This window comes from Taurulus bubalis, assembly GCF_910589615.1.
Source record: "Taurulus bubalis genome assembly, chromosome: 17".
NCBI classification, from domain to species: domain Eukaryota; kingdom Metazoa; phylum Chordata; class Actinopteri; order Perciformes; family Cottidae; genus Taurulus; species Taurulus bubalis.
The window spans coordinates 11316984-11337107 of NC_136605.1; the positions used below are offsets into that span (position 1 = coordinate 11316984).

At 42.5% G+C, this 20124-nt stretch overlaps 5 protein-coding genes across 5 annotated transcripts; 2 read left to right on the plus strand and 3 right to left on the minus strand.

The window, feature by feature from the left end:
* Positions 1-770: 770 nt before the first annotated feature.
* Positions 771-7557, minus strand: colgalt1a (collagen beta(1-O)galactosyltransferase 1a; the record flags this gene model as incomplete). The annotated part of the gene is made up of 12 exons (XM_079233048.1): positions 771-2119; positions 2219-2425; positions 2510-2637; positions 2720-2852; positions 2965-3071; positions 3205-3281; positions 3455-3574; positions 3684-3888; positions 3970-4104; positions 4668-4785; positions 4871-4981; positions 7334-7557. 12 exons carry the CDS (start codon positions 7555-7557, stop codon positions 1852-1854), a joined length of 1833 nt encoding a protein of 610 aa, XP_079089174.1. The 3' UTR covers positions 771-1851.
* A 1082-nt stretch (positions 7558-8639) lies between these two features.
* On the minus strand, positions 8640-10623 carry pgls (6-phosphogluconolactonase). The gene is made up of 5 exons (XM_079233051.1): positions 10359-10623; positions 10165-10272; positions 9965-10066; positions 9121-9261; positions 8640-8792 (listed from the first exon to the last, which is right to left on the minus strand). The coding sequence occupies exons 1-5, from the start codon at positions 10620-10622 to the stop codon at positions 8646-8648; spliced, it is 762 nt and encodes a 253-aa protein (XP_079089177.1). The 5' UTR covers position 10623; the 3' UTR covers positions 8640-8645.
* Positions 10624-11525: 902 nt separating this feature from the next.
* Positions 11526-13230, plus strand: LOC306750196 (uncharacterized protein; the record flags this gene model as incomplete). Its single annotated transcript, XM_079233591.1, has 4 exons — positions 11526-11842; positions 11974-12058; positions 12150-12252; positions 12493-13230. The coding sequence occupies 4 exons, from the start codon at positions 11526-11528 to the stop codon at positions 13179-13181; spliced, it is 1194 nt and encodes a 397-aa protein (XP_079089717.1). The 3' UTR covers positions 13182-13230.
* Positions 13231-14575: 1345 nt separating this feature from the next.
* LOC306750198 (uncharacterized protein) lies at positions 14576-16118 on the plus strand (the record flags this gene model as incomplete). Its single annotated transcript, XM_079233593.1, has 4 exons — positions 14576-14837; positions 15096-15232; positions 15315-15420; positions 15508-16118. The coding sequence occupies 4 exons, from the start codon at positions 14576-14578 to the stop codon at positions 16116-16118; spliced, it is 1116 nt and encodes a 371-aa protein (XP_079089719.1).
* Positions 16119-17338: 1220 nt separating this feature from the next.
* On the minus strand, positions 17339-19897 carry LOC306750199 (uncharacterized protein; the record flags this gene model as incomplete). Its single annotated transcript, XM_079233594.1, has 4 exons — positions 17339-18340; positions 18419-18530; positions 19391-19506; positions 19621-19897. 4 exons carry the CDS (start codon positions 19895-19897, stop codon positions 17490-17492), a joined length of 1356 nt encoding a protein of 451 aa, XP_079089720.1. The 3' UTR covers positions 17339-17489.
* Positions 19898-20124: the final 227 nt, after the last annotated feature.

Here is a 20124-nt window from a genome sequence, read left to right on the forward strand (position 1 = left end):
CAATCTTTTCACCACAATGGGAAGAGGAAGTGTGTCTTGCTGTCACTCCAAGCCCCCCCCCCCCTCACACACACACACAGGTGCCACTGTGCTAATAGATTGTGTCATTTTGGAAGGGGGGATATGGCCTTAGCAGAAGTTGAAGTGCTAACAGGTTGGATATCATGTATGTATTAACATATTACAGATATGTGACATTCATAACATACATTTCACCTTGGGATTTGCAGGTAGTGGTGTAACAAAACAGCTGATATGTCATCTGTACATGAGAATACATAATAAAATAAAGTTCTTCTTTACTTCATCAACAGAGAAGCTTACACTCTATTCAATGGTTCTGTATTGGGTTGTTTGATGTTGCCTCAGCTTCACAGTTGAAGCAGTGTCAGTAAAACGATGACACCTTGAGGGTTAACAAAGTTAAGACAAGTGAGGGCAAACATGAATGAATGAGGTATAAATGCAGTATAATGTCTCACCTCTGTTTTGAGAGATCCACATAAGTTCAGAGTGCATACGAGGTGTAAAAAAGGTCTCAATAAACAGTTACTGGAACAGAAGCATCTCATTCAAAATAGTAAACCTCCATCACAATAATACATCATCTGTGACAAAAGTATTTTTAAGAACAAAGTTATAAGTGAAGCGGGCCCTACAATCTTTTGTCTGTTCACATTTTGTTAAAAGTTAAAGTTGCATAAACTTGAACAGAGAACATTTGGTTACACCAGCATGATAGTATGCAATATCAAAGTAATCACAAAATAAACTTTTAAAAATAAAACATTTAATTTTTTGTTGGCACAATGCACAATCATTTTCGTGCAAGATCTACAAAAATCAACTTTGTGGGAGATTAAGTGTAAAGCCATGTAAGGCAAAACCATAACAGAATAAATACGTTATCTGTAAAATGTAACTTGATACAGACTTTATGTTGTGTATATTCTCTTTTTCAGGGGCCTTTTATCAGGTTTTACTCGCCCAATTTGCTCAGATTGAGATTTAACTAAAAATGATTAAGAGGTGGAGACTAATGTGTGCTTGGATGTGGTTAGGTGGGTTCTTTTCAAGGGCATTTATAACCATGTTACTCCCAAGCCACCAAGTTTGATGCGTGTACAACGGTTTGTCCAAACTATAACCATGTCAACGGCAAAACAATCCCAAAGTGGCGACAAGCCACACAGAAATAATGAACAGCATCGTATTTACTCTACAGCAGTCTATAAATCTGTGATTCTGAGTTGAGTGCAACTGTTTTTGTGTTTTGTTGTTTTGGTAAAGCTCTGCTACAAGCATCTTAAGTGTTGGCTTATGATTATTTAAAACACAACAATATGAAGTGTAAAACGACAAAATACTAAAGATCAAAGCAAAAGACATGCACAATATTCTCCTCATGGACCAACAAATTTAAAATGATTAAGGTTTGCTTTAAGACATGAATGTCTGCGAAAGTCTTGATTTTTGTTGTCATCATCTTGAAATATTTAGAAAAAAAGCATTTCACAGTATAAACTCAAATTAGGACAAAGTTAACTGCTCAATGACTGAAATGTTACCGTCCAATTGCATTCTTTGCTAAGAGGTTAATTTCTGTATGACAGACAGAAGTTGGGTACTGCAAATGCCACTACAAATGGCAAGTCTAGTGCCTTTATAAAGTAAAAAAACTACAAATAGATAACATAAGACACACCTGTTCCCTTTTTAACTCGTCACATCTGGATAAATTAAATCCTTCTACAAACTCTGATGTCACATCCCTGCTGGGATGCTAAATCAAAAGAATTGAAGTTGAAACATGGTGGTTTGTAAAATATTGAGAGGCTCATTCGGTTCCTCTCATAGCTCGTCCCGTGCTGTACTATCCAAAGGCGACTGGAGCACATCAGAGTTCTGGGCCTCGGTGCTGATCTCAGCCTGCTCCCCAGTTTTTCCTGAGCGTGCTCGGTCCCAGTCCGTACGAACCTTCTCGTTGTCCCACACTGTGGAGGTCTCAGTGTCGCTGATGTAGCCTTTGTCGCCCGTGTAGTGAGTTGGATACACAAGAAGAGGCTCGGCTGAAAATGCCTTCAGGTCCCTGGTTTTAAACTGTTTCATATAATCAGACCTGTGGACGAGAGGGTAATGTTAAGAAAGACAAAGAAGGCAAAACTCCCGAGCAGAAGTTAATGCTATGAGTGTGTTGCGCTGGGTGGGGTACACTTACACAGGGTGTTTATTGAACATGATCGGAAGAAACTCGTCCACTGGCAAAATCCTCTTCAGTGGTTCTGCTTTCAAAAGCTTCTCTGCACCTTGTAATGATATCATATAGCCTAGCGTCCAATATGAATAGTCTGCTTCCACTAAGTTGTGTATATTAGGCACAGCTTTCTCGGGGTGATCCACTTGCATTCTCTTCCGACCAATATAACTGGAAGAAAGAAATAGAACGGTGGAGTGAGAAGCGAATGCAAACTTTACAAGTCAAGGAATTGTGCAGGAAGCACAATCTCACATGAGATCCCAGTCCAATCCTTCATCCTCCACCTCCCTCATCAAGTTCTTCAAGCGTCGTTTGAAGAAGATCTCGAAGCGCAGGTCGTCTTCAATCACGAGTGAGGTGTCCAGGCGTCGCTCCACAATCTAAGGCCAGACACAGATTTATCAAACACTTACGCATCTGTGTGGTTCACAAACGTTCAAAAACTTGGCTTCTGCAGTTCACCTCTTTCCAGATATTATAGTGGGAAAGGAAGCATCCCAGCTCTCCCTTTGTCAGCGGGCGACCATGATAGGGGTCATTATATCCAGGGAGCATGTGGATGCCCATAGCATTAATTTCACTGATATTCGTTGCCCTGAAATGAAGCGAAAGAACAAATGTGACCAAATGGTAAAGAAATAGTGCAGATATACAAGATGGCCAAGTACTAAATAAATGCAAGGAATGATAAAACAGAGTGAACTTACTTTCCATCAACAGCTGCAATGACCTTACAGGTAATCCCCTGCGCCTGTAATGCGCTCATCATACGCTCTCTGCGGTCGGTCCGCCTCTGCAGGTTTATCATGAACACCTGCACACGGGGAACAGTTGAGCCAGTCAATTTAAATTCAATTACAGATTTCTAACAGCAGGGGAGGCTTTCAGCACACAAGTGGATAGAAGACCATTTTGCAGACTCCATCTTCATATCCCTTGATACTCACCTCATCAAAGCCCAGTTTGTCAGGTTGTTTTCTAGGTACACGTATGTATTCAGAAGGCATCACTGGGGAATTTCGCACTACACAGTGAGAGGGAAGATGGATGCACAAATGGTGTAAATGATATATAGAAACCCATGCTGATAGTTTTCATTAGATGAAGAAGCAGGCAGTAGAATACAGACTTCATGCTCTTGGAAAAAGGGAGTCAGATGCAGAAGTAAAGCCCTCAGTCTGAATGCAAGCTCCTCACCATTAACCTCCAGCATGGAGTGCAAGAAGCTGTCAGCTTCGTCTTGCAAAGTATTGTGGGATCGCAGTGGCACAGGGAAGTAACCATAGGTCTCTTTATTACATACAAACATTTGAACATCTGTGGAGAGCAGAGGATGCAAATGTTTTCTCAACGTGAAGTCACAACGTTTAGGTTGTAAATGTTCAAGAGAAAATGTGTAGATTTAAGCATTGGAGTTGTAAAATACCGGCCATCCGAGCGGAGAATGCAAACACAATGATGTCATCAAAAGCCCAGCTGTATTCTGAGTGCGGCGGGTGAAAGGCCAGCTGCCTGGACGCCTCTTTCCTGAGGTCAATCAAGAAAGTGGAGTGGACCATGGGAACTGCAAAACAGCCCTTGCGCACCTGCTTTCTTATGGGTATGTAGGCAGGAGTGCGCTTATAGTAACCCTGAAGAAGACAAAAGAATTTAAGAGCATTCAATAATCAACTTGGAAAACAAGCATGTACAGCTAATCATCAACACAATACCTGAGAGGTCATCCCACACCAGAAGTTTGAATAGGCTGCACGGGATTCAAGCATTGGTGCGATGATAGTCTTGTTCTCGTTCATGAGCTTCCAGAGCACATTGGGGTTGGTGAGGAGGTTATCACAGTCCGCCAACTACACAAGGAGAAGGGGGATACACTGTAAAATATGTTTGTGAATAGTCAAAGTGTTGCACGCCATGAATTGACTCTACAAAAGAAATGCTGAGCATTGTTAAATGGAGGACTAAAACTGAGATGGCAAACAAACTGGTTTCAAGGGCGAAGTCTAGGAGAGTTTCCAAAATTTGCAGCACAAGATTATTGTAATTCTGGAGGTACTTTGCTTTAAAATTATACCCCACTGAAGCTCAACAATGTGGGCTGTGGAATACAAATAGTGCATTTTAAAATATGGTTGGAGTTGAGTCAAGCTTTGTGTCAGTGGAAGGCTCCAAATGAACCAGACCAGATCAACTTTAATCATAAAGTAAGACAAATATAACTGGGTCAATTTTCAACACCCTTAGTGGTGCTTAAATTACTACTGTGCTGCTGCTTTTGACTTGACTCTGTCCTCATCCTCTGCTGCTATTATTGAACAATAAAGAATTGGGGAGAAACAGTTTTAAAATGGAAACATTTTCAGTGTCATTGTGCTTTTCTTTGTGCCAGTAAGGAGCAGTTTGGCTGACCTACCATAAAGTAGTCCGCCCACATCTCACGAGCTGACTCCAGTGCTACTTGCCGAAGCTTCATAACGTGCTCATAACGCAGGTCTCCCCATTGCTTCGGACCATCTTCATTCTGATAATGTCTACAAAAGATTTTTGGATACTAATCAGACTGTGAGCCCTTTTAGCAACACAACATATTACCAGAAACTCAAGTAAGTAACCAACTCGGGTTCTTCTTTTGGCCTCCACTCCACATAATGGTAAAGGCTCTGCATCTTGACAAGCCAGTCACGCAGAATGGCCGTGGTGTTGTCCTTGTTGTGATCAGTTGCTACCCTGTCAATAAACAACAAGTGTTAATGATTAGCATGATTTAACATCAGTGGGGTTCAACGTTATCAACAAGTGAAGCCAGTGACATTTGCAGAATGTGGAATATTGCCAGACTGGATCCAAGTTGAGACAAGAGTTGAAAGACAATACGATGACTCAAATAACAAAAGCCCAGTGTTCACTTTGTGTAAGCGTATTGTCTGCAGCTGTGGGAACTGACACAAGTGTTAATGATACCAACATCACAAAACAAAAACACTGGCTGTACATCGAGTTTACATGATTCAGGGTAGCATGCCACACTTTAGACAATTATAAAACGGAAACCTTACCATACTAAATAAACAGCCTTACAGAAGTGAAACCGTCAGCAACAGCTTAAAGCAGAAGGAAATGGATTTGAACTGGCTGACGACAGTTGTGAGACAACTGTATACAAGTTAGATAACTTCCTAGATCCTTAATCTAATTCTCTAGAGGAATTAAATCAAGCCACATGTAAATCGTAGTCATTACATATGCCTGAATCTCTTTATCAAGCAAGAGAGAGAAATAATGCTGGAAAACCACATCCACAGCCTTCCTTTCTTTAGGTCGACAGTCTTTGTTGTAGTGCAGATTTTCTCTTTGCAGGAGAGTTTGTGCTATGCTCAGAGGGACGACAGCCAAGCTGGGTTCTGTTGACAGATTTCACATGGATATGTGAGAACACAGCAGCTTCTTGCTAAACCATTGCATCCCTCACTCCTGGCGTCCATCCGTCCAGATTCTCTAACTTTAAATTACACCGACTCTTCCGCCCTAATGTTTACCTAAAATGAGTATTTGTTAAAAGCATGTACCTTTGTTGGTCTTAACATGCTTCTACAAGTGACATCTAGTCTGCTGAAATGCAGGGGTAATTGCAGACACCAGAGATCTAAATGACACTTCAGCCGATTCGGATCCTGAGGCTTTGGCATACTTACAAGCAGCTGCAAAAAGCATACAGTGCGTAGGTGTTTACAACATCTAACAGCTGTTTGCATTTCACAGATGGAGTTTAATGTTGACAAAACTGTCCTTACCTCAACCATATTTACATTTGAGCTTTATGACCACCAAACAACAAAGCAATCCAACTACACCACTCACAAAAAAAGGCGGGGTGGGGGGGTGATGAGTGAGGAGCATACCTCTCCGAGCCCTCCAGGCAGTCATGCAAAATGCTCTGGGGGTATACGTACGGGTGGGCTGTTGGAGCATGTTGTTATTATGTGAGAAACACCTCCCTTTCACTTCCCTCGGCTTTGTCTGAGCATGGTAGACAGATGCCTAAAGGCCTATATTATCCATTTGGAGTCCCTGCAAGAAAATTGCCTTTGAATGCTAAATTTGTCACAAATGACAGATAGCGTGCAGCTGCATTAGTCCTGGAAAATCCAGTGGGCCATACCAGAGCATGACACAACTAGGTTTTAGTCTCCTTAATGAACACTTAGAGTGAATATTCAAGGTTGCCATGTCCCACCCTGCACAAAGCTAAGTAGGCAAATTGTCCCAATTCATGCTTTTCTCAACACTACTTTATAAAGGATGAACAGGAAATGCACAAAATGTCCTTAAGAGGGCAAACACTGAATGCAGTTAAGTTATTGATTAGTTAGATATTTGTTACAGTTCGTGCAGTAAGGGGCTCAAGCCCAATAAGATGGAGATATGTGGGCTATGAAATGCATCTGCTCACTGACATGATGGTCACACAGTCAATCAATCCACCAGCAAATCACACAGAGGCCTAACTGGTTATGGGCTGGAGGCAAGCAAAGTAGAGGTAGCCTAAAGAGGTGTGTGTCTGTGTGTGTTAATGGGCAGTACATGCACGACAATAAGTCACTTTGTTAGGATTTGTGTGAAATCATACGGCTCCCCTCGAGGCCAGATCAGTCCCCTCCCCATCCACGTATACAGATTAATGCATGGCCCCTCTGATGAGCAGAGCGGCCAGATGTGCTCACCTCTGTCTCACTGGCTAGGGTTTGGGTGAAGGTTGGTGTTTTAAAGTCAACCAATCCACTAGCAAATCACACAGAGCTGTTGTCCTTTATTTTGTAGATTCGACACTTTTAATTAACCCGCAATGCAACATTGTTTCCATTAGTAGCCCGCCATGCCCTGCAGGTCCACCCCATTTTGACTCAGAACTCCATGCTCAGGAATGCGCCGCCTTACTTCAAATTTTCCGAAGGAACATTTGGAAAAAATTCAACTTTTTTTTTCTAATCTTAAAAAAAACCTGGCAACATGGACGTTAACTTTCCATATTAGCTGCCGACTAGCTTGCGGTGAAACAACCACGTCCATGTACCAACTTACCACAAAGCCATACGCTCCTTGGGATAGTTGAGGCGCTCGATAGTGCCGAGGAAATACGGCAAAGAGTGCTCGGAGTTTCTGCAGATGAGCGCGAGGAGGACCCGGGGAGCGAGCAGCGGAGACTCGGGGCTCCAGCGCTCCTCCGCAAAGTATGCCCGAGCAGGAGCGCAGCCGGACAGCAGCAAGACAAGCAGGGCGGCGGGGAGGCAGGCGAGTCCGGGCATTGTGACAATCAATGAAGAAATACGACCAAAACAGATGTAGGTATGTGGCTCGTGACGAGACACCGCTATGGAAAAGTTGTCTCTTTACTTCGCGCGGTCATCACCGAGCGAAATCTGTGCAGCAGGCAGCTACTGATGTGACAACGCCGCAAAGTTGTGCTTTAAAGGGGTGGGATGTGCTCTTAAAGGGGATGGGCTCTGGACTAGAGCAAGACTACACAGTGAAGACTAAAGGCAAACGTTCAATTAACATTTTAGTTTTCGAAATTGCTAAAAAAAAAACACAAGGGTTACAGATGGTTGTAAGATGCACCAAGTTTCCAAATGACTGTTGATTTTCAGCTTCAAAGCTTTTATTGGACATTTTATAAAGGATGTGAAGGAAGAGTTGAGAATCAGAACAAATACTTGTACAGTGTATTAATATAATAACTATCAGATTAGTGGACTGTTTTATGAATACACATGCATGCATGCATGCATGCATACACTATATATATATATACACGTACATACATACATGTATGTATATATATATATATATATATATATATATATATATATATATATATATATATATATATATATATATATATATATATACACACACGTACATACATGTGTATATATATATATATATATATATATATATATATATATATATATATATATATATATATATATATATACATACACGCATATATATAGTCATATATAACAAACTGCAAACTGCACATATTGTACATTATTCTGTCCAGTAAACGTAAAATATCCAACTGAACTAACAATAAGCAAAACACATTTTTGAGTAGAGGGGAACTTCAGTTGAATCAAGCTAAACCTCACCTGAGACACTTGCACACTAACCATTTTCCAATAAGTGCTCAATCTTATGCTGGAAATTCCAACCCATGACCCATTTCCTCAATTTTTTTCTTGTTCATCTCCCTATCCTATCTTACGACCTCGCCTTTGTAAACCAATTACTTCATGTGAAAGTAGGAATGTTTTGCACTATTTTCCAGTTTCTTCAATCCGGTTTTCCCACCAGTGTTGACTTCCTGCCTTCATTTGGCAGATGGAAAGCTCTAGAGTTTTGCCCCTGAGCCGAGCCTCTCCACCTGGATGGTTAAGGAGGCAGCTGCGGGGTCATCAACAAGCCAGAACAGCTCGCCGTTGGTCGGGACAACGCGGGCCGCTGGAAGCACCGGACCCTCTCTACCTTCCAGCACTTCCTGTAAGAATGTGTTACAATACAACAGCATTGTTACATAACACCGTAGTATAACCATATTTCTACTAGGTCAGTGTGTCATAAAACTGCTTTTTGTGAATTTTTATTCCTGACATGGTTTTCTACTAGTCCAGGGCTATTTTATAACTGTAAAGTCATACAATAGAACCTAGGTATGTACATTGATGTGATAATGTGCATAGTTGTTTTCTTTATCTCATATTCTATGGGCTTTGTGTCTAAACATGCCCTCATCTGAAATGACATAGAAACAGGAGTTTTAAGATTATGAATGTGAGAGGTGTTCAGTAAAAGAGTGTACATTTTACCTTCAAAATGGGTGCTTTGCTTCCTCCCGTTGAGACAAAAGCCACACAGCGTGCAGAGTTCACCACTGGAAAGGTCATAGTTACTCGCTGTGGCGGTGGTTTGGGAGAGTCGCTGATGGGGGCCACAATCTTCTTTGTTTCCTGTATATGGGGTTCACCCAAACCCAATCATCTGTCATGTGTAATGTATACAGTCGCCGAAACCAAGTGCCAAAGTGAGAACCACAAACCAAGACTATAGTGCGACTGTCAAATATGATAGAATACGAGGGAGAATGCGGCACAGACGTGTAACAAGACATAACATTGCAGACCACAAGGTCGGAGTGGTGCTTACATCAAAACCTATCATTATTCCATACATGGTCAAGAGAGTGTCTTGGAAAGTAGAAGAACAAAAACACACATCGTTTATCTAGACTACCAAATCAGGCACCACATCAAAGAATAAACTCCCAAATGCCTCCAGACCTTACTTAGCAAGGCTGCCAGAATAAAATAAAATAATATGTTTCCCAGGATGAAGAAGAAAAAAATCTATCACTGTATGATTTACAGAAACATTTGCAGAATGCATAGAACCTTGGATTTTAATAACCAGTGGCACATTGATAGATATTCCTAAAATAAGAGTTACACTTTATATCACGGTTCATTCATTTATCAAATATAATAAATGTATTCCAAACAAAACTATGATCCCATATTGGTTTAATAAACTTAATTTTCTTAAGTCTGAGAAATAGAGAAGGGGTCCCTCATAAGAAGACTTTGACAGATAGACAGGCCAACATTATACATTTTGCCTGTACGTCTGTCAGACTCACTAAAGTAAGGCCCTCACCTCTAGGAGAGGGTGATCTGGGAAGAGGGAACAGGTGTGTCCATCAGGGCCCATGCCCAGCAGTAGCAGGTCAAACACTGGGAAGTCATCAGCTGGGAAGGCCTGAGTGTTTACAAGAAGGAAAATATTAAAATCTAAAAAAAGATGCATGGGTGACTTTAGGTCTTTAGCCGATCACAGAACAGTAAAGACGTCTACACCTCCTTCAGTTTACGGGTATAATCCTCTGCACACTCGTTGACTGGCAGAGAGGAATCAATGGTTAAGATCCCACGGTCAGGGATGTTGACCTTGGAAAACAACTGACTCTGGAAAAGAAACATAGGGTTATATTAGACCTCAGGGTAAAATATGATCACACATTCATGGAACCAGGACACATGCAAACACACACCTTGTACATCCCAAAGGTGCTCTCAGGATCGTCGAAGAAAACCAGTCGCTCGTCACAGAAACCAACCACCCACTTACTGCAGTCCAGATCTGGCAGAGCAAGCAGCTCTTTGCTGAGCATGGACGCCAGGCTTCCTCCAGAGAGGCCCAGCGTGAACCTGCCATGAGAGATGATGGCTTTCTCAGCCCGCGATGTCACCAGCTGGGCCAGCACCGGACCCAGCTCCGCTGAGGAGGGGAAGACCACGACTCTTCTGCCAGCCATGAGGGAGCAATCTCACTCACAAGAGTTACTGGCTTGTACAGAGAGAGAGGGAACAGGTTTGAGCAACACATGAGGAAGTCAATTACAACACAGTTTTGCAAGTCTTCACGGTGTGTCTTTAATGATGATCCACATAAACGTGATTTGTTTACTTTTAATACTACTTTGACTAATGTTAGCTTGCTAATGTAAAGTAACCAGACTGGGACTGTGCAAAGAGACTGGATATAAAGCTACAAACCACAGCTGCTTCTGCATGATATTGTATTGGCTGATATCGAAAATATGCCGGAGAAGCGAGTCTCGTTTCTGAAACAAATTCGACCTTTAAACTCTTCACTACAGCTTTCAGAGAAAATAAGTGTCCTTACTTCGTGGGAATCTCAACAGCGGAATGTCATGAGGAGGATTTTCAGTCGGCAAATGTATAATTTCACGAACTAACCTACTTCCTGAATTAAATTCTCACCAGCCAATCAGAGTCTGTGTTTAGACCGCAGTGCATTCTGGTCAGTGTGGTCCCCGACTACGTAGCTACAATGAACTAGAAATTCAGTTGCTCGACTAGCAAATAAAAAACATGCGACTAACCAAACCCTTTAGAAGATTGAGGGGATTTCACACAACACCAAAGGGTGCTGAAGTCAAAACAGAAGCTGTGTCAATATTACTGATGTAAGTTTTTCACACGGGAGCTGTGCTTCCTCCCAGCCGGTAGGTGGCAGTACTGTATCCGTTTCAACCACTTGAGTTTTGAAGAGAGACTCGCCTAGCTTGTGGGCATGTACGCACAGCTCTTCTCTTGCATTATTACGCTGTAACTACATTTCACAGTGAACTGTACCACACAGTGGACCTCTCGACTGCGTCAACTTGACCCAGACAGAAAGATACAAAACAAACATGTCGACAGTCTTCTCCTTCCAGACACAGCTCGTCTCCATCATGGACGCGTTGTCCAAAACAGCTGTAATGGAAATAAGCAAACTGGTCGAGATCGAGTCGAAGATGCTTAAAATTGAGATAACTCGCGGGCGGAACGAAATCTCCTCGCTCACAGAGAAGCTGCAGCTGATGGAGAAGCTGCTCTACATGGCACAGGGCAGCAGACAGCAGGACGCAGAAGCAGCAGCAGCAGCAGCAGCAGCATGCTCAGTGGTGAGGGACGCGTCGGAGGACGGGATACTGGAGCCTGACAGGACAATACCTGCCATGAAAGGGTAGGCTTGTTGATTGTGTGGCCTATAGGCGTGTTTGTGTTGTGAGGGCACCATCAATACATCTCCATCAGGACTGTGCCGCCAGCTACACCCTGCCTGGTGTATTTAAACCTGAGTTTATTGCATTTCAGTGAAAGTCCATGGGAAAGCATGAATTCCTCGACTGAGATGAGCAAATGGCATCATGGTCAAGGTGAAGAGCATGCCATAGTTGAAGTAAGTCCAGCACTGATCATATTATGTCACCATGTATTAGTACTGTGTCCTTCATTTGTAAGGTGTGATTCATATACTGTTCAATGACTAGCTCCCAAACCCACTGAAAGAGCAACCAGAACTCATCGTGGTAAAGGAAGAGCCATCGGAGGTGGATAACAGCGACTGTGAACAACACAGGACAAGTGAAAACAGTGAGTATTAAATGAGAGTTTGGTGGCAAAGCAATGCATACAACTCATGCAATTCAGGACAATAACTTTTTGTGTAATAACATGGACCTTGAGTGGAATTTGTTGTTAAATTGCTATTGCAAAGAAACACCTGTTATATTATTCTGAGACCAGTGCATTCAGACTTTTGTGGCCTTCATCTGGGTAATTATTAGGATCAATAATAACGAAAATTCTAACATGTCCATTTGCTGTCAACAGGAAGGGATGTGTTCACAGACACCCCGAAGAGTTCAGAAGTGATGCAGTGTCCCAAACCTGTCGCAGAACGCCTGCAGCCTCTATTTACTGAACGCTTTGTGACCATGACCAGCCAGTCGTCTCTCGCTGGACCAGGGAGGAGGGAAACACAGTGGAATCCACAGCTTACACCTGCAAACACAAACCAAGTGGCTGGGAAAAGCGTGGCTCAAAATGTTGCCTCCCAAAGCTTAAGTGTGCTCAGGAATATGAAGCTTCACAACTTGAGGAACTCGGCTGCTAAGCGGTTTGGGTGCTTGCAGTGCGGCAAGAGTTTCAGGTGCTTTAGCCAGCTTGAAATACACCAGAGGAGTCACACAGGAGAGAAACCATTCAGGTGCACGCTGTGTGGAAAGAGATACGCTCAAAAGGGACATTTGTACACACACCAGCGCACACACACTGGGGAGAAGCCCTACCGCTGTCCTATTTGTGGAAAGGGTTTTATTCAGAAATGCACCCTCGATATGCATCAGCGTACACACACCGGGGAAAAACCTTTTGTTTGTATCAAATGTGGCAAGGGTTTTACCAAGAACTGCAATCTGAAAAAACATCTCGCTGTACATTTAGATCCTAGTTTTAACATGTATGGTAGTGAACCTAGTGTACCGACATATAGTGGGACATTCATAAATGGGACCACCTAAAACAGACAGTCAAATGTAACTTCTACTGCTGTTTGATTGAGATATTTTGTGCATAATAAAGTTATCTTTGCTCCAGATTTTGTGTATCACTGGCTTTTACTGTTTAAATGGGATGAAATCTGTGTTATCGGCTGCTTAACTTTTATTTACTCAAATCTAAATTTCAGCCAACCCCCTTGTTATTGTGCTACCGTATAAATAATAAACACACAGGTTACAGTATAAAAACACAACACTGAACAGACCCAGACAACGGCATTAGTCCAATCTGGTGTTAATGATAGCTGTTGATGCCTAATCAGTAGAAGACTGGCCAAATTACAATAATCTACAGGGCAGAAAATTGGTCGACAATCAACACACAACATAACAAACATCTCATTGAGCATTGAGAAATCTACAACATTTATTTATTAGGGAATATGAGTAAATCTCAGCCACAGGCATTGTGTGATAAAGATGGAAAAAACTTTAAATCAGTGTTTAGAACTTGGGATCTGTCTTTAGACCGGCCTTACTTCATTTGGGTCTTGTTATGGGTACAGCTTGAATAACACAATATTTTATTTCCATACATCCCTGATTACTAAGATCAAGTTGTTGTGACTTTAGATATATTTATTTTAAGAAAAATGTTGTTGTATTCAGCAGAATTCCTTGCATTCTTGTCTGCTAATGATTGTGTAAACAACATCAGGAGATTAGAATCGTCTCTGCTATAATGATAATAATAATGCAAATGATAATAATGTATACGTATGGATCAATAACCATTACACTGCAATGAGAGGTGGAAGTAATGGGCGTTGCAGTTCCCCGATGTGGCCACTTGAGGGCAGTGAACACAAACTCCAAAACTGATATTTTAAAAAGCTCTATTGATGCAATTATTATCAGAATTGGGGTTCGTCAAATTGTATAATAACCACACTAGCAATTATTTGTACATGTCGATATTTATAACAGTAATGCAGATACAGTAGTAATTGTGTATTCCCAAGAAATATAATATACGGTGTAGTTCCTCCCTGTGTCCACTGGAGAGCATTGAAGATTCATATACGACCAATGGTAAAGACACTTCAGCAGGAGTGTGTCAAGAAATGTTCTAATGTATTATTACACATACGCAATATAAGTAACACGACTTAAAATATCCCAGTGAAGAATAAAAACGTTTTTATTGCCTCACTCGGTCAAAAATAGCCTTTCATTCTGTGCTGCGTTCAAGTGCCCTTCGTAAACGTTGGGACGCGAGCTTACCCTCTTCCCACAATCCCTTGCGGCGCAGCAATACAGAAGGGTCTCTGGCTGTATCACACATCGATTAAGGAGCAACGTTGCTACGTTGAGAATCTTGCCCAAATTTCGACACATCCAGCCTCTTTTTCGAGATGATGTGCGACACCACAAACCGAAGTTTTCGGGCGCAGCTCGCCGCTGTCCTGGATAAGCTAACGAAGGCGGCTTTGGTGGAAATAAGCAACCTCGCTGACGAATGCTCCTCCGTCCTTCACACTGAGATATCCCAGCACAAAACGGAGAACGAGTCGCTGAAGAGGAGGTGCTACCTGCTGGAGGTCCAGCTGAGAGCCGCGAGGGAGGCTCAGACTTATTCTGCTCATGTCAACAGTGTTGGCCGCCGACATCCCGCAGGTCAGAATGGTCCGAAATCAGGACAGACAGACAGACAGACAGACAGACAGACAGTCTGGCTGCCACTGCATAACGTAGCTGCTCATATTTGTCAGTGTCATAGCAGGCTAGTTATAGCTTCCATGTCCAGAAGTGCAAATTTGCATCGTCAGCTCTTCACATTCAGTTTAAAGACTAAACTTTGATAAGCCATCTTTTTTTTTTTAGATGACTGCCACTTTTAGGAGGTCCCACTTTCACATCTGCTTCTTCTTCCAGAACAGCAGCAGCCTGCTCCAGCCATCGAGGGGGTGTTTGGAAAGGACTGGTGCATGGATCTGTGGAGGGAAGATAAGCTGCCCTGCCAAAGGAAAGAGATGGTGGAGCCGGCTGCTATGACGAGCATGGGGCCCCAGGTCAGTGAGTCATAGAGCAACTGGTTTTAATTTTATCCTCCAATGCAATCTGACAGGGTCGCTTTTGCCACGTGTCTTGTAGGCGATAGACTTAATGGAGAGCGAACCTGACCTGATCTTTGTCAAGGAGGAGATTTATGACGATCATCCCATCGGCCAGCATATGAGGCTCCCAGATAATAGAAAAGGTACGTTTGGATAAAAAACAAACTAGATGAAATCATTATAATCCTGATAATGTCTGTGATTTAACTGCATTTGTTGTCTTTTGGCAGGTGTTGGGATTTTTGACGAGGACAGCATGCTTCATAGATCTGTTGATGAGCTGCAGCTTCACTCTGGGGAATTGAACAGCTTCCCCATGACGGCCGACCGTCAAACCCAACAACGCACGCAGCCGACCATCATGGACAAGTTGATTGAAGACGCAACAATGAGCACTCTGATTGACAACACGCATCTTCCCTCAGCCGCTGAATACTCCGACTACCCAAACGGTATCCACATGAACGCGACCAAAGATGTCAATATTCAGCCGAAAGCCGTGAAGCCAACCAAACGGTTTGAGTGCTTATTCTGTGGGAAGATATTCAACTATTTGAGCAGTTTAAAAGTCCACATCAGGCGACACTCTGGCGAGAAGCCGTTCAGCTGCTCAGTTTGCGGGAAGCGGTTCGCTCAGAAAACGTACCTGAAGCTGCACCAGCGCGTGCACTCCGGAGAGAAGCCGTACAGCTGCCCAGACTGTGGCAAAAGCTTTTCCCAGAAAAGCTCGCTGAACATACATCTTCGAACGCACACGGGCGAAAAGCCTTACAGCTGTGTGGATTGTGGGAAATGTTATGCATACAAGTATGGTTTAAATCACCACCAGTGTTTCAACTGACTGATCAAACCACACGGTTATTATTATTAATAATAATAATAATACATTTATTATTATTATTGGTGAGAAGAAACCGATCACAACTTCTACTTCAAGTGCACGCTGTATGGCTCAAAGGGGCTCAATGTGCAAATATGTCTATACTCAAATGTGGATGGAAATATAGACTCCTATTTATATCAAAGAAAGTTATGGTTATTGGTGCTGCTGTAAAATCTAGTTTGATGTGTTTTTAGCTTTATTGTGAAGAGAAATGCTGCAGCAGCCAAACAAGTAGACAGAGAATATCTGTCCTCTTTAGTGTACCATTTGAATTAGTGGGCTTTTTGTTTATCATTATCTATAAGTGTCATAGATCAGATGAGACATCTGCTGCTTACATTTATTGTGAGGTGCTCATCCAACCTGACTGAAATACTTACATTTTATACATTGCATGTTGTCATATGGTTGAGGTAACATATTATACCTCAGTGTTTTCATGCCACCAAAGGCCTGGGTCAAATAATGCCAAAATACTTACAAGTGCTCCATTGTTTGCACACATGTAGCAAAAACCTTCAAAACTACCTCTTCACACAACAATGTAGACGTAAAACAACTCGCTCCGTTGCCCGAGGCTCACCACCGTCTCATGGGTCACTTGTCATGCCTCATTCCTTCAGATTCAAAAAAAGAAAGTGGAACGTCTATCTGTTTGAACCGCACACCTGTTTGAAGTGTTGGTTTCATAATATTCAAATGAGTTCCACAAGTGGTTCTGGTTTAAATGGTGTTACTGTTTTAAATAAATGGATTTGTATGAGCGCATCACAATTGTAGTAAGATACGTTGTGTTGTCAATGTACATTCAAGCCAAATTCCATTGGTTTATTTTCTAAATGTTACACATTTCTGTTTGAGGAATTATATTTGATCCTGTACTGAACTGTCATACTAAGCACTTATTTTGCCTGTCCTATGGTTCCCCCGAGCAGACTCACTGACACACTAAGTGGATTATCGCAGCCCAAGAAAGAGATCTTGTGTGTGCTGGTGGATGTCCCTCCCCCCTTTCACCCAAAGCTGCATGACTCTTCCAGCCCCGTCACATGTGCATTGTGCATTGTTGAATATGTAAAGACTCCACTGATACAACTGGTTCTTCAAGTTTCAGGTTAGATCAGACAACGGAAAAAAATAATATTTAAAAAAAAAGGAGACTTCTATCAAATAAAATTTAATCAGAAAAAGATTGATGTGTTTTATTGTAAGGACAGAAAAGGAAACGAAAACTACACTTCACTACGGTGCAAAAGTCCTTAGATGGACTGAAGAAGCACATGATGCATTCAGATAAATGCAGCTATTGTCTGACAAGATGCCATCTTGCTACAGGCTTTCACTATTTATGTGTGCCATTAAATGATGGTTGAGGTTGACCTTTTGCGTGAATGTCCTCCCACATTTAACGCAGCGGAACGGTTTCTCTCCGGTGTGGATGCGGAGGTGACATTTCAGATTGCCTTTCTGGGTGAACCCTTTCCCGCATAAGCTGCACCGGTGTGGTTTCTCTCCGGTGTGGACAACAGAGTGAATCCTCAGCGCTGAGGAGTTTGCAAAGGTCTTCCCGCACAGCCGACATGATTTACTGACTCTCTGAGAGGAAACTCGAGAGAAGCAGGTGTGAGAGTTAAACCTGGACCGTTGAGAGAACTGTCGCTGACAGATGTTGCAAAAGTTTGACTTGTGGCTCTTCATGTGGTGTGTTAAAGTGCCCTTGTGGAAGAATGTCATGCCACATATTTGACACGGGAACTTGGATTTGTTTGGGTGTCTGGCGGTTTCAACATTTAGGGTATTAAAGTCATCAGGGGAATCCGGAGCATTGCTGTCTTCAGAGTTGTTAGCAGGTAATGTGTCCTGTTTGTTGTGGCTGGGCCCACCTTCAGTATGCACTGTTGGCTTTTGTTGACTTTCTTCCACAAATTGTACCCCATCATCATCTTCATCATCATACTCCCTCTCCCCCTCCTCCTCCTCCTCCTCCTCCATTGGAATGGTATGAGTGCTGAAGGCCTCCTCTGTGTCACTGATGCAGATCAGCTGACTTGTCGGTTCTTTATTACCGCCCGCACACACAACCTGTTCTCCATCCTGATCGAATGACAGGCTGCAGGTGCTGCCGCCGGCCGAGTGACCGACTGACAGCTCTGGTTCCTCAGCCGTGCTTTCTGCATGTTCTGTTGCATTAATAAATAAAAAAAAGTTAAACACTGCGTAAACTATTTGCTCATGCCCACCCTCCTTCACTCTCTTACCTTCTGTACTACGTGTTTCCTGCTGGCAGCTGCTGGCAGCATCCTCCACAAAATCATTCTCCTCTTTGATCTGAGACACAGTAATCTGGTTGAGATGCGTCGCCACACACTGCTAAAATTAAAAAAGTTGAAAGGTTACAATGCCAATAAATACAGCATATGTTTTCGATGAGAGCAATTCTGTACTAGACTGGAGCTGAAATGAATAGTCGGGTAGACGATAGGTGGAACATGGATGGGCAGCAATTTTGATAATTGATTAATTCTTTTAGTCAATGAAAAATGTAAAACCTTCTCTGGTTCCTGTTCCTCAAATATGGTGATTTTCTGCCTCTCATCATTATAATTTCATAATTTTTTTTAAATTGGGTTTTGGACTGGTGGTTGGACAAAACCTGCAAATTGAAAACATGTTGGGCTTTGGAATATTGTGATGGGCATTTTTTTAGTAACTATTAAGACATTGATAAAAGTTGTAGGATTTCTCAACGTTTATGACATTGATTTGTCAAAAAACATGATAACAATTGTTGAATGAAACTCTCGATGTGATGTGCGAGTTGTGTTCACTAGCACATCACTATTACATTATTATTACATTTATAACTTAAACAGGATATGTATATACTCCCTTCTTCATTCCTTGTTTTCAGTGTGCTGTCGTGTTTTATATATACACATACACCAAACATATATGAACATAAATGTACAACATACAATTATAACAAACACCACATGTGCAATAGTATATTTTTGTATACATATATATGTATTCTGAAGAGTGTATACTTCACATTTAAACATGCTATACTGCATGATGGAATCCTGTAAACACATGCATCATTATAGCTCTGTAAACAAGGTTTATGCATTTGAATTGTGCTTTTGTATGCATGTTATTCTATTAAATATGTTGTGTACCACCTGGACCTTGAGTCTGAAATACAAGTTTGATTGATTTAGTCGTCTAACCTCCTCAGAGGACTGTAGTGCTGAGTGTCTCTCCAGATTGTGTGGGTCTCTGTCCTTCCACAGATCCATACACCAATCTTTTCCAAAGATCCCCTCTATGGAGGGCGACCCAGACACTGGGGAGCGGTCAAACAATACAAAAAACAGAACAGGGACACATTAGTAAACCCCCAAAACAACGCAGACAACTTCTCAAATCATCTGCTATCGTCACTGTGAAACACAAGTACCGTGAGTGTCCCCGTCTCTGTGGCAGACAGTTTGAACACCCAGGCTGCGATAACCTTTACACAAACCGGGGGCGTCGCTTCTCACGACGGTCAACTCGCCCTCCAGACTGTTCACTTTCTCTGCCAGGCTGGCATTAGCTACCAGGAGCTGCGATAAGTTCAGCCGCAGCTCGGCCGCGTCTTCGTCCACCAGCTCGCAGACCCGACTCAGGGCGGACCTGGCCATCGCCTCCATGATGGAGGACAGCTGCGCGTGCAAGGAGCGGCGGCTCTGCATCGCTGCTGCTGGCGGGCACGAGCCTCTTCAACAGATACAACACACACTGTGGATACGAGTCAAGGAGCCACACTGTAACGCCGACTGCATACGGAGCCAATGGAGCCAGTATGAGCGGGCGCTTCTTCGTCTTTTTTACGGTTTATTGGCGGTTGGCAAACAACTGTTTGGAGCATTATCGCCGCCAACTGGTATGGAGTGTGGACCAGGATGTCTAGCACTTGCTC